Raw genomic sequence first — 15837 nt, 5'->3', positions numbered from 1 at the left:
AGTACATTATCTTATAAACTGACGTTTTCGGATCCTTTAGCTTTTTGATATCATTATCCATGATATAAAGATATAAGAAGCGACTTGCATAAGGAAAACCGAAGCGAATATTATCTTCACCTGCAAAGAATCGAAAGATAATCTTAGTGGTTCACTGTGTTCGAAAACAATGCGATCGTATATTAGAATAGCGTCAGTTAATCTAGGATACACAGCCAGAACCTTACGTAACGGAACCAGGATTCCCAGGACTTCTAGGACAAGTCGGATAAAAGAAGTGCTCGAAAATCAGACATTAATTGGACGATATTACCCCAAATATTCATAGAGACACTATTATTCTTTGTGCCCGTTTATCAACGTGCGTTATATGCACAAATGGTTCTCGACTCCGTGGTGTTCGGTACCGACATATGACAACCCCTATCCTTATAGCATAGGATTTGTACGAATTATGTGAAGTCTTTTAACCCAGTATTACACACAGGTCTTCAGTAGATTTCACCAATCGTAACTAACTGTGCAAATAGCTTAAGAAAGTGCAGAAAACGTTGTAAAGGTTATTCAATCGTAAATGCTACTAACAAGTTAAATGACGTATTAAATGCCTTCTACTATGCCATTTGTACCCCAAATTTCATAACAAATATGTACACTAACCGAGATAATGACCATTGCATTTTCAGTACATTTTCCATACATTTCCACTAACCATTTCCACACCCGATAAACTGGACTGCGTTATTTGTGTCCGGTTCATTATATCGGGATACCATGTGTGGTACATCCAATGGTGGTATAACCCTAGCCAATTTTCTTTTCGGGTGTTTTATTCGTTTCATTTTTTAATTAAAATGTATTCAAGAGACGACGTGAAACAGTCGTTTTTTTCATGATGCCATTATATTGACAATAACGTTTGATGTTTTGATGTCATTGTATTTTGACATCAAACTCATTATATCATCTTTATGTCGGCACCCTTCAACCTAGGCCCAGTTGTTCAAAGGGTAATAAGCTTAAACAGTGATAAGTGCAAATTTTAATTTTTGTGTATCTTTAAAACACAACCATTGAATTAGTTATGTCATTCTTCCACGCCCCTCCAGTAAAACGATATCGAGCATTGTAGTTATTGGAGAGAGAGATGAAATGGTGTTCAGAATTCGTAGGTTACTAGTATAATGACGCAATAAATACAAAATCATATATATATATATTAAAATGAAATTTGTTAGTCGGTCGTTAATTTTATTTTTTCTATATTAAAATGAATATATTGTTAAATTCAATAGGAAATTAATATAATATTAATATAATCGTGTCATATCGACTGTTTGGTTGTGAACTCGTTTACTTATCTGTTTGATCGTATTAATAACCAGAAAACTGAATCTGATACACATTATATATGACTTTAATTAAAGTAAAAATAAAATTAATTTAAATTTTAAGGAATTACTCTCTATTTTGTCAGTTTATGATGTGATAAATCAATTTAAGCAAGTGCAAATTGAATAAAGTATACTGGGAAATTTCGCTGCAGTTTAATTTCGCCCTCCGTAATTAGGGTGAATTTATCATAACAGCGAACATAAGTAAACAACATAATTAATTAGAAGTAATAAGGGCGTTTTTTTACGGTCGAAACAGATTTTACCGTCGAAGGGCGAAAACTTGACTGGGCGGAAGCTTCCCGGTACATAAAAATGGCATTTCTATGATAAATTTACCATATTTTGGTCAATAATGGAGTGATTTCTCAGTTGAGCGCGTGTACATTTATCATAGAAGGCAAACTATGACGTGCTCAACTGGAGCTATCACCTCATTATGTGAGCTATCACCTCATTATGTGACCTATCACCTCATTATGTGACCTATCACCTCATTATGTGACAAAAATAGAAACTTCAGTCTTTTTCTGTGAATGTTTCGTAATTATTTTATTCATTAAACTGACCAGCAGACGCAAATTTAATTTTCAAAATTTATTATAATGTGATCGGTTTAATAAAAGAAACAGCCTGAAATTTGCTGAAGCAATGCTTAGCTGTGTCCACATGTATTGTTGTCGACGTCACGGAAACTTGTCACGTTTTGCAGTCAGGTGATGAGATGGTAACTCCATTTTACAGGAACAATGGCTATTGAGTGAATGTCAGTGTAGTATGTAAATATCTAGTGTTCAGGTAGTTAAAATCACAGTACAACGTACAATATCACTTGGTATTTTAGACACACTGAAGAACATGAACAAATGCTCGACTCCGAGCGCAAGTATATAATGAAATCGTATCTACAACCAAGTCAATCTTCAGACTCATGATGTTTACAAATTAGTGTTATTGATTCGGGTTTTCTGGAAAACGCTGTTTCAATTTTCCTCGATTTGGATAATGTCTATGTTATAAAATATGGCAGAGATACATTATATGACCATAATCAAAACTATATTATTATATATACTTTTCGAATTGTTAGTACATATTACCTACATTCAAATGAATGGCATTTTGCAACTCGCAAAGTTTATACACAAACACTGAATTTAAGACAAAAACAAACTAGTACACGGATTGGTATTCTATACTTTAACAACAACAAAAACAAACCAATCTGTTAAAATATGATCATTTCTTACGAACTCGTAACCATTTTGTCATTATGTATATGTAAAGACCTAATGCTGCAATAACAAATAACAATAACAATATTTCTGTTAACGACATTTCGGTCGATATATAACGTTTTTGAGCACAGCTCCAGGGATGGAAATCGTCCAGTTGGGTTACGTTTTTAGGGTCCTTCATCCACTCGATGACCTGTTTGACGTTGACTATATAAACTCCTTTGCGTGATAGCATATCCCCAATCGCTTTATCCATCGCCGCCAAATTGTCCGGACGTTTGAACCAGCCGACGTGCATGTGGAATCCAAACGGTGCCTTATTACCATTATAATGACTCAGAAAGTTATTCATTATGTAGTCATATGTTTCGTTGAAAGTCTCTGTCTCTTTTTTACACGTGTCAAAATATACACAATCCCCTTCATTTCTGTAGTCTCTCATGGCGTTCACGGGGATCTCCCAGAACCCGGGGTGTCGGTTGTTGATACATGGTGGAATAACGCATTTGAAAGGCCAACCGTAGTCGAGTGTCAGTGGCCATGGGTCCAAGTTTTCAATACTCGCCTTGGTATGCGTTAGTGATATGTCGTAAGTATATCCTAGCTCTTGTAACACTTCCACCTGCGCATCACCTGCCGTCTGTAAGTACGGACTTCGCCAGCCGACAACTGCATCTTTAGTTACACTGCGGACCTCGGTAATAATATTGTCTCTCTGTGTTTCTGCCTCCTCTTTGAGTCGCTTAGCGCTGTTGATGTGTCCGTGTGTAACGCTATGGGAGGCAAGCTCGTAACCACGGTGATAGAAATTCCTGAGAACATTATAATCAGTGTTATCTCCGGACACGAAGAAGGTCACACTTAGTGGACACCCATTCGGATTCTTCCGAGGCTCGCCAAACAGTTGGTCAACATATGGCACGATGTGCTCCCGAACGCCATCATCAAATCCAAAATACACCATTTGAGGAATGGTATGTCGGTCTATAGGATGAAAGTATGTAGTACAGAAACAGTCCGGAAGGTGACAATTAACACCTTGACGACAACACGACGTTATTGTAGGTAGCATGAGAAGTAAACACAAAACGCTCCTTTCCATACTTGGTAATTTAACTGATCCAACTGAGGTAATATAAACTGATACAACCGACCACCATGTAATCTGCCTTACTTATACCTGTACGGGCATGTCTCGAGACGTTGTTATGATACTAATGGCTTTCCCCGTAGGTACGTAAGCGACGTCCCACGCCTGCTGTAAATCCCATTAGGTAAACCCATATACGTAATACCGTGTAACCCATTCGGAGAGTCAAACAAATTACTAAGTATTAATTCAATGGGATGCTGTTTTTCACTTAGTGCAATTATACAATTTACCATAGCAAATAGAAACGAACAGCGAGAATGTTTTGTATTCTTGTCTGACACATTGTGTAAATGGTTTGAAGTACTATAATGGGTTTACAATGGTTATAATTGCTGTTTGATATCATACATCGTATAAAACTGGGTGTTATGTAAAGAGATCGAGTAACGAACGTGTTTCAAACTAGCTGCTGGGTCCCAATACAGAAACAGTACATGGTCCAGGTCACGTCCAGTACGTTATATTTACCAGTAGCTCCTTTGAAACTAGATAGACAGCCTACTTTGACTGCTTTTACATAAGTAACCTTATTGTTTATGCTGGATGACTTTGCTGGTATTAACCAAAACTACATCGTTAGTAAATATACCACTTTCAATCATGCTAGCTAACTTAAGTTTGTTGTAAGTAAGAACGATGATCTTCAGTTTAGCAATTACACGAATAGAAAACTTAATTTTTTAGTTGATAATTACGCTTTACTTGATTATATCATTAGAAAGCAATCTTAATTTGAGTTTATAGTTAGTAAACATGCTATATCTAATATATGTTAATAAAATGGTAACCTTACGTAAATGCTTATAAACAATAAGATATCAATTACAATTGGGTACAATTTTATGTCTTATAAAGTGTGCAGTTTATAAAAACGTTTTTTTTACATTACTGATCGTTCTTATTAGTTTAACCCTCAAGCTAATTCGTCCCCAGGTCACTTAAGGTTTGAACTATTGAAAACAATGAAATAAAATATCTCCATTAACAATGGTCGACAAAAGTTGCTTACCTCTCCTGAAAAGTGTTCGCTGAAAACCAAGAGGCAAGGTTATGAATATTCATAGTTTCTTGTGAGTATGTGTATCATCACGCTATACATCGTATAATTATAATCACAGTTTATTGTTTGGCTTAAAATATCGTTAAAAAGGCAAACACTTTTTCTGTAATGTAGTTACATCTCAAAGCGTAATATTTATTTATTTCCCCTGGCGCAGAACCGCCTACATCAGATAACCACACAATATCACAACCGAGTAGAAATGACCTTATAGGCAGGGAGAACAGAACCGCTGACATCAGATAACCACACAATGTCACAACCGAGTAGAAATGACCTATAGGCAGGTAGAACAGAACCGCTGACATCAGATAACCACACGATATCACAACCGAGTAGAAATGACCATAAAGGCAGGTAGAACCAACCTGCTAAGCATGATTTGGCTACGCACGAGCATTTTTGTGCAGGTGAATGACCTGATGGATACAGGGTCCCGTCACTGTTGAACTCTTATGTTGAAATTGCCGATTAACGAATAAGAGCAAAATGAAACCGCAACATGATTCCCGTTTAGTCAATTATTTTACCTGGACAGTTAGTTTGTAACCACTTCCTTTACTCCAAGCACAAATATAATTAATCACCTCGTCTCTATTGAATACTGGCACAATATGCCCACGTTATGTGCACGCTTGCTTATAGCGCCCACATTGTATACTGTGATCCAAAATTACGGAAATGTATCAGGAGAAATGTTAACAAAACTGTTCCGACTTTCCCATCTGCTTTTTATTGAATGACAATTAACTGTTTTGCAAATAAAAATGAAAATCACTGAAAACATGCTACGTTTTTGGCGTTTCCGGAAGAAACGCCAAAAGAAGAACCAGACCACATGACAGCCATGCGTTTTTGTTCAGCAGACGATGGTGACTTGTTGAATAAATATAAATAATATGCGTTTTCTGTGTGATTTGATATTGTTTGCTAATCTAATAAAACGGTTATTATAAAAAGCAACTTTTCCCCTAGCACTTGAGCAAAGTAGTGGGAATATACTTGTTTCGCCCCATTTGCCGCCACGTCCTCGCAGACAAACAGTAAACTAAGTGTTTACTTACACTACCAACAACTCGATGACGTCAGCGTTGTGCAAGGGCACAAAAACACGTAGAGCAAACAAACAGGACGGCACTGTTTACTTAGCGAGTGGTTTCTACCTGGTGTATCAGAAAAGGCAATGAGATACAATTTCTTGAATGCGACGTTCAACAAATACTTTCTTTTTTGTCTTATCATGTTGCCTTTTTCCCTAGTTTGACAATGTTATCACATCTTATATAAAATATTACTGTTATTGAGAGCTCATTAAATAGTTTACCTAAATGCATCATCAATTAGAAGATGCAGACTGGTTTTGATGTAAACAAAATTGATAATAAAACGAGGAATATAGCCTTCACTCTATAGTATCTTTTAAAAGGCATTAGACTAATATTATTAAACCTTTCACACAAAATTACACCACATAGTAGCAGCACTCTTTGATGGCATACTCCTTTATCAAGTCTGCATAATACATTATTGCCTCCAGCTACACGTAACAATTAATAAACGTTTGGCCCATCGACAGCAACGGAGTTGTATTTTTGTATAAAATCTGACACATTGGTAGCTAGGTCTATCAGTATGTCTACCACTAGGACCATTAGGCTGACTGTCGTATGCGTTTTATTTCCTTTATCAATCAGCTCATTTTTACCGGTATGTAATCAAGGTGAGAATTGTCTGCTACCAGACTGTTTTTGCAGCACATTCAATCACCCGCTCGACCCAAAGGAGATTCCACAGATTGTTTACTTTGGCGTGGATGATGGGGTTAAACCTGAGGCGGAAGCTTACTACAACAGGTTATTCGGTCAAGAGCGCAAAAATCCAAATGATTGTCCGATCAGTATGACTTTATATGTTTCTGGAGAAGACACAGATTATCTTGCGCTGAATGAGTATTACGACAGAGGGTTTGAGATTGCGGTTCACAGTATGAGCCATACTGTCATTGACACGGGCGAGAAGCTCCGAGCAGAAGCCAAAGGACAGAGAGACAACATTATCAACCTCTCAAAAAACATCACGGAGGATATGATCCATGGGTGGCGAAGTCCCTATCTGCGGACAGCAGGGGATGCACAAATAGAGGTCTTACAGAATCTGAGCTTTGCTTACGATGTGTCTTTGCTCTATACAAGGAAGACTATGACAGATATAAATCCATGGCCGTTTACGTTAGATTATGGATGGACATTGTCTTGTGAAATACAACCATGTCCTACAAACAGACATCCGGGATTCTGGGTGGTACCTGTCAACGCCATGAGGGATTACGGAGACTGGGGAGCTTGTAGATTCCTTGACTCCTGTGTAAACAAACCATTATCTATGAATCAAACCTACAAGTACATTATGGACAATTTCCGTAGCCATTACCATGGAAACAGAGCTCCATTTGGAATCCACATGCACGCGAAATGGTTCAATAAGGCGGAACATGTAGAAGCGATGGACTTGGTGATACACGACCTGCTGGAGTATGATGATGTGTATATCGTTAATATCAATCAGACGCTGGAGTGGATGAAAAGACCAACAGAACTGCAATTTATCGAGCGTTTTAGGCCTTGGAGATGTACTTCTCAATCTGGTAGTATAATAACATTTCATGGCATTTTAATATTCATACTCGCTGTTTTGGGTATAGGTTTTTATGTTAAATTGATGTCTAAACTTTTCGGTTAAATATCCATATTGTGATCGAATCTCTTTGTTATTTAATAATCTGTTACTAAGATAACATACATTTTACTGTTCAATATTTTTGTTAACAGACATTGCCTGGATTTCAAAATAGTTTTGTCGAATTATTTTCTAAATATGTGATAGTATTTCCATTTTCATTTGCAATTAAATTGCTAAACTGATATTATAGGAGTTAACGGCTTGATAACAGGTTTTGTCCTTTATTTATTAAACAGTAGTTGTATGATATACAATTGAAATGAAACAAATATATGTGCTAAATGGACTTGTTGTACTTGTTTATTGTAAGAATTGAATAAATTGTCACTGACACTCATTTTAGCTCTACAAGTAGGTACTTCTTTTTATTTATGCCCGTCTGTTTCAACAGTAGTTTCGACAATTTTGATTTCTAACTTGATGGACCCTAGCATCACCGATGAGTCCTAGAATGACGAAACAGCTGTATGATGCAGTGTAAAAATACTTGTCATATTGTATCTCTTATCAAATCTTAAAGGTGCAACACCTGTGTGTGTGTGTGTGTGTGCTACGTTCAACTCTTTTCTAACCGAAAACAAACATGAATCTAGTCTAAATGCCAACGACATGTTTATCGGTGCTCATTAAAACCCTTTTTTGATCGCAAATTATCGTAACTGTTAAACGATTCTATTCCGTCTTTTCGTATTGCAGAGTTATCTGCTCTTGATTAAACGATTTCTTTTTTATATTTATATTTATGTATTTTCTAAAATTCTTAATTATAGAGTACTAAGGGTTTGGTACCGCGATCTCTGTCTTATTCTTCTCTCATTTGACTAGAAGTGTTTTTTGTCTCTATATTGTGGCCTCCAAAATTCCTAAATTGATTTTGTTGATCGGAACACAATTCTAAACTTGAAGGGAATATAGTTCAGATTTGTTGTAGCCAGCTACAGACGAAAATAGATAGGGACTCTGTGTAGTTATTTTAGTACTGATGACAACCTTCAACAAACCATCTTGCCCATGCATATTTAGTTCTGCAAAAAATATCGTTGAATGTAATTATAAGTAACTATATCACAGACGCAATTTTCGATACATTTTCATGGTGTGTATAGTGTAACAGGAGGGACCTGGGACAGGAGTTCAATAGTGTATCAAATAAATGGTTGGTAATGCTTCGTACTTGTAAATAATATAATCCGTCTTAGTCACTCGGTCTCCATCAGTGATGGCTAGCTTAACCTTTTTCCTTGAAATGCGAAGGATTTGGACGAATCCGGTTTAACAGAATGATCGAACGTCACAGAATCAAAACAAAACGAGCGGTATATAACCATACATTATCTTTCATAAGACAATAAACGGAAACCAAGGTAACGGTTTCATCAAACTACTACAATACATACAAGATCATTTACGAATATAATCTATTTTTAAACCATTCTCAAATCAAGGTAATAATCTGCGGCTAATTTCGGATTTCCTACAAACAAAGCCATATTTCCAAATGCTGTTAATATTTGCAAGTTGTCCTATATTCGAAGCCATCTAGGTATTAAGTTATTTAAGATGTCAAACGTCGAGGCGAATTGTAAAAATACCTGATAATGTATACCTTCTTTAAATAGATAATTAAATGATAGCAAACGGGGCAGTGAAAATAATTCGTATACGTTATTCCTAAAACAAGTAAGTGCCCGAAAATAATAATATAGCATGATAATTACCTATCAAACCTGTTTGAGCTGAGAGCGGAAATATGATTCCTACATGGAATCCAAAGGCGTATTTTCAAGCCCTGCAAGTCGGATTATCATCGAGTTTTTAGGGTATTTAGGTACTAGATTTTATAATAAAACTATTAGTGTGAAAAACAGCGTAGTGTAGAAAGCATTCGCTCCATCCAGAGGTTAAAATTGATGTCCCATTCAGACGAAATGGTTGCCTCCATTTGCTCAGTGCAGACTGAAATAACTCGGTCAACATTTTCAGAAGAAATCAGAAAGCTTTTTACGGAGAAATACACACCGACAGTTGGGGATTAAAACATTAATAAAGATTTCGTTTCAAACATAAGATAAAGTTATAATCATTAGGTTCATTAGTATGAACAAGACATGAGTTGTACATGGACGTTAAAAGTCTTCGTATAAGGTAAATTGCCAAGTTATATTCAGCAATGGCGAAAGATCGACCAAGTCCTAAATTCTCGACCCGCCTCTGGTAATGTTTACAAAACAAATAATAACGAAAGAAGATAATTTTATGAAAATACCAGTGACTCCAACCACTACACCACCGATACAAAACCGATAAATGAAAGCTAATCATTAGGTGTCGAAAAAATCATGGTGACAATTCGTCGCCTCATGATATGAGAACCTAGATATTAGGAGGCACGGTAGTCTAGTGATAGGAAGCCGGGCTCGTGACCAAAGGGACCATACTTTACTCCGCTTGATCCAGTCTACTCCGCTGTAAATGAGTACGTGGTTGGGCAGTGCTAGAATGGTAGAATGCTAGCTATGAGCGCCGAAATGGCAGCAACGGCTGAATGCTCCCCATGGTGTTGAGAAAGATATTGTCTGGTTTCAAAGGCCCATTAACCACGGATAATAATTTGTGAACCTCTTTGAGACGACCTGTACGAACTAGGTTGTGATAAAGCGGATATTAAGAACCTCGAATTATTATTATTATTATTATTATACAAATACACGGATAGGAACTGCACAATGATGTTCTGGTCTAGACCGTACACTGATCAAAGTAGGTTCATATATTAAACTAAGAGTTAACATATTTTTTTTACCACTAGTGCCGGATTTTTTTTGTTCCTGTTTAATTTTTTCCTTATATCGAAAGAACAGGATGACCGATGTTGATCGGCTAAATCATTACTTTATAGTTATTTCATACTGACTGTCCAGTGTTGGTATTTTGTCTGTTTTCTCCTGTCGGGACCTGTTTCCTGTTTTATTGCCAAGTTATAATGACTGTTATCAATAATGTATCAATTATCTTAGAGAAAGAGTGCCCGCAAGCAGGTTGTTAATTAACACTTCTACCGAGCAATACAAACAATTAGATGGTATTAACAGCGCACTGTGAGATTGTATACAGGCGGAGATAATATATAACCCTCGAGGCATTCTTCACCCTCTCCGTATATTAATATTTCTACCGCGTCTGCGATGTAACAACGATAAATCATGCGCGACCACGTTTTTTCTAACAGACCATACACGTACAACGCGCTTCCAAAAACCTCTTTCGTATTGAAATGTTAACTAGCGAGGTATTTGTTTCCTTTGTCGAATGAGGGTTCCCGCATTTATTATATATATATATATGAAGATGTACTAACGAACAAATAAAACAAAGATTATCTTTATTTCTAGATTTACTGAAAAACACCTGTCAGGATATCCTTCCGAAATTGCTATGAAGATGACTTGAAATACGTTTGCAATTCCATCAAGTGTTGAGTCCATGTGTAGACAAGCGATGCACATAGATTAATGTCTTTGATTGATTTTGATTGAAATAAACATCAAGCATGACGCTCGCTTCTGTGTAATCCAGAAAACAAAATTGACTCAAAATTAACCTTTGTGGGATTTAAGACCCAAAATTGCATTTATATGTGGTTTCTCAGAGGCGAAACGTACAAAAATATTCACTTTCACCAGCAATACAAAACAATCGCCCATCTTACACAGTGTCAAGTATCACGACAAAAGGGCATTGTTTATCTTCTGTTGTTCTTGTCGGAGAACTTGTTTCTCGTAGATGTTCAATACATCTTCTCAAATAAATCGAGAATAAACAGGCAAAATATATATAGGACAACTGCCCACAGAGTCAGAAATTGTAAAAATGTGCAATTTGTTGTGCACCTAGTGACAAATATTTGCAAGCGCAAAAGAACCTTATTACCATAATTCGATTAACTAATTATTCTGTAATAAGATACCACACATATGGCAACTGAATTTGACAAGTCATACTTTCGTTGTAGTTAACTTTGTAAAATATATAAAAGCGACATATTACTGTACATAATGGTGAAATATATATCTAGAGGTTTGAACATTTTGGAAAAATAATAATCTATTCTGGCCCATGTGGCCTTCGTTACTTATCTTTTACTTACCGTCGTTATATATTCCACCATGATAAACGTTACTTATCTTTTACTTACGCTCGTTATATATTCCACCATGATAAACGTTACTTATCTTTTACTTTTCCTCGTTATATATTCCACCATGACAAACGTTATTTATCTTTTACTAACCCTCGTTATATATTCCACCATGATAAACGTTACTTATCTTTTACTTATCCTCGTTATATATTCCACCATGATAAACGTTACTTATCTTTTACTTATCCTCGTTATATATTCCACCATGATAAACGTTACTTATCTTTTACTTATCCTCGTTATATATTCCACCATGATAAACGTTACTTATCTTTTACTTATCCTCGTTATATATTCCACCATGATAAACGTTACTTATCTTTTACTTATCCTCGTTATATATTCCACCATGATAAACGTTACTTATCTTTTACTTATCCTCGTTATATATTCCACCATGATAAACGTTACTTATCTTTTACTTACCCTCGTTATATATTCCACCATGATAAACGTTACTTATCTTTTACTTATCCTCGTTATATATTCCACCATGATAAACGTTACTTATCTTTTACTTATCCTCGTTATATATTCCACCATGATAAACGTTACTTATCTTTTACTTATCCTCGTTATATATTCCACCATGATAAACGTTACTTATCTTTTACTTATCCTCGTTATATATTCCACCATGATAAACGTTACTTATCTTTTACTTATCCTCGTTATATATTCCACCATGATAAACGTTACTTATCTTTTACTTATCCTCGTTATATATTCCACCATGATAAACGTTACTTATCTTTTACTTATCCTCGTTATATATTCCACCATGATAAACGTTACTTATCTTTTACTTATCCTCGTTATATATTCCACCATGATAAACGTTACTTATCTTTTACTTATCCTCGTTATATATTCCACCATGATAAACGTTACTTATCTTTTACTTATCCTCGTTATATATTCCACCATGATAAACGTTACTTATCTTTTACTTATCCTCGTTATATATTCCACCATGATAAACGTTACTTATCTTTTACTTATCCTCGTTATATATTCCACCATGATAAACGTTACTTATCTTTTACTTATCCTCGTTATATATTCCACCATGATAAACGTTACTTATCTTTTACTTATCCTCGTTATATATTCCACCATGATAAACGTTACTTATCTTTTACTTATCCTCGTTATATATTCCACCATGATAAACGTTACTTATCTTTTACTTATCCTCGTTATATATTCCACCATGATAAACGTTACTTATCTTTTACTTATCCTCGTTATATATTCCACCATGATAAACGTTACTTATCTTTTACTTATCCTCGTTATATATTCCACCATGATAAACGTTACTTATCTTTTACTTATCCTCGTTATATATTCCACCATGATAAACGTTACTTATCTTTTACTTATCCTCGTTATATATTCCACCATGATAAACGTTACTTATCTTTTACTTATCCTCGTTATATATTCCACCATGATAAACGTTACTTATCTTTTACTTATCCTCGTTATATATTCCACCATGATAAACGTTACTTATCTTTTACTTACCCTCGTTATATATTCCACCATGATAAACGTTACTTATCTTTTACTTACCCTCGTTATATATTCCACCATGATAAACGTTACTTATCTTTTACTTACCCTCGTTATATATTCCACCATGATAAACGTTACTTATCTTTTACTTACCCTCGTTATATATTCCACCATGATAAACGTTACTTATCTTTTACTTACCCTCGTTATATATTCCACCATGATAAACGTTACTTATCTTTTACTTACCCTCGTTATATATTCCACCATGATAAACGTTACTTATCTTTTACTTACCCTCGTTATATATTCCACCATGATAAACGTTACTTATCTTTTACTTACCCTCGTTATATATTCCACCATGATAAACGTTACTTATCTTTTACTTACCCTCGTTATATATTCCACCATGATAAACGTTACTTATCTTTTACTTACCCTCGTTATATATTCCACCATGATAAACGTTACTTATCTTTTACTTAACCTCCTTATATATTCCACCATGATAAACGTTACTTATCTTTTACTTACCCTCGTTATATATTCCACCATGATAAACGTTACTTATCTTTTACTTAACCTCCTTATATATTCCACCATGATAAACGTTACTTATCTTTTACTTACCCTCGTTATATATTCCACCATGATAAACGTTACTTATCTTTTACTTAACCTCCTTATATATTCCACCATGATAAACGTTACTTATCTTTTACTTACCCTCGTTAAATATTCAACCATGATAAACGTTACTTATCTTTTACTTAACCTCCTTATATATTCCACCATGATAAACGTTACTTATCTTTTACTTACCCTCGTTATATATTCCACCATGATAAACGTTACTTCTTTTTAACTTACCCTCGTTATATATTCCACCATGATAAACGCCACTTATCTTTTACTAACCCTCCTTATATATTCAACCATGATTAACATTACTTATCTTTTACTTATCCTCGTTATATATACCACCATGTTAGATGTTATTTATCTTTTACTTACCCTCGTTTAATATTCAACCATGATAAACGTTACTTATCTTTTACTTACCCTCCTTTTATATTCCACCATGATAAACGTTACTTCTTTTTAACTTACCCTCGTTATATATTCCACCAAGATAAACGCTACTTATCTTTTACTAACCCTCCTTATATATTCAACCATGATTAACATTACTTATCTTTTACTTATCCTCGTTATATATTCCACCATGATAAACGTTACTTATCTTTTATTTACCCTCCTTATATATTCCACCATGAGTTACGCACAAACGCTGATTATTCATTAAATATATTGATGATAGTTGTCTGAATATGGTTTGGAAATAATGTTGAAAAAATGCTATAGTGTCAAAAACAAATAAAACAAGGAAATGCAACTAAGTTGCTGGACATTTTCAGATCAAAATCACCTACTGACATTTTGACAACAGCGAGGAACAGATCCTGCACACTTCAATATTAATGTCAAAGTCGTGATAACAAGATGGTTGACCAACATAACGAAATGTTAAGTCGATACACTTAGTCATTACAACGATGTAGAAAGTTGTTATAACGAAATAGATAATTCGACATCACAAGATATTAAATATATATATTAAGTCGTTATCACCATAGAGTAGTCATACATAATAAAATGTGATACTAAGAAGCTAATACGCCAAGTAGCTATTACGAGATATTAAGTATTTATAATGAGATATTTAACTGTTATAACGAGATACTAAGTGGTTATAATGAGATATTTAACTGTTATAACGAGATACTAAGTGGTTATAATGAGATATTCAGCTGTTATCACGAGATACATTATGCATTAGGCTGTTATAACGATATGCATATTAACGAAATTGTTATACGATAAACATATGTACAAGAAACGCTTATTTTACAATTTTATTCATCGTCTATCAAAGCAAACAAAACAAGTATTTATATTTATTCATATCACACTTTCACCTTACCAGATATATTATCAATCGGTTCACGAAGTCACAACTACATCATTTAAGGCGTTTTCAGTTTGTAATCTTCTTCATCTAGAGCATCAACTGATATTGAGACAAGATCAATCTAAACACAAATCTGACGACAGAACATTTTTTAATATGATACTTCTTCGCGCTTTCTTATCATAAAAAATAGATACTACCGTTGGTTTGAAAATTTAACCAAACAGTTTAGTCATTAATCTAATATATATACTAATACACAAAACAGCGAGGAAAAATATGAGTATGCCAGGAATGGTTATTATACTACCAGTTTCTGAAGTACAATTCCAAGGCTTAAAACGCCGGATAAATTGCAGTTCTGTTGGTCTTTTCATCCACTCCAGCGTCTGGTTGATATTAACGATATACACATCATCATACTCCAGCAGGTCGTGAATCACCAAGTCCATCGCTTCTACATGTTTAGCCTCTTTCGTCATCCATGACGCGTGCATGTGAATGCTAAATGGGGCCCTATTTCCATGGTAATGACTACGGAAGTTGTCCATAATGT

The 15837-nt window shown here is 34.9% G+C and overlaps 2 protein-coding genes across 2 annotated transcripts; one reads left to right on the top strand and one right to left on the bottom strand.

The window, feature by feature from the left end:
• Positions 1-1304: 1304 nt before the first annotated feature.
• LOC110457426 lies at positions 1305-3740 on the bottom strand. The gene has a single exon (XM_021508704.1). It carries the CDS (start codon positions 3732-3734, stop codon positions 2634-2636), a length of 1101 nt encoding a protein of 366 aa, XP_021364379.1. The 5' UTR covers positions 3735-3740; the 3' UTR covers positions 1305-2633.
• Positions 3741-5924: 2184 nt separating this feature from the next.
• Positions 5925-7781, top strand: LOC110457437. Its single transcript, XM_021508724.1, has 3 exons — positions 5925-6025; positions 6600-7388; positions 7775-7781. The coding sequence occupies exons 1-3, from the start codon at positions 5925-5927 to the stop codon at positions 7779-7781; spliced, it is 897 nt and encodes a 298-aa protein (XP_021364399.1).
• The last annotated feature ends 8056 nt before the right edge of the window (positions 7782-15837 follow it).

The sequence above is a fragment of the Mizuhopecten yessoensis genome, unplaced genomic scaffold (genome assembly GCF_002113885.1).
Source record: "Mizuhopecten yessoensis strain PY_sf001 unplaced genomic scaffold, ASM211388v2 scaffold9133, whole genome shotgun sequence".
In the NCBI taxonomy this organism is placed as follows: Eukaryota; Metazoa; Mollusca; class Bivalvia; order Pectinida; family Pectinidae; genus Mizuhopecten; species Mizuhopecten yessoensis.
The sequence above is the reverse complement of the archived record's forward strand: the minus strand, read 5'-3'. Positions and strand labels throughout refer to the sequence as shown.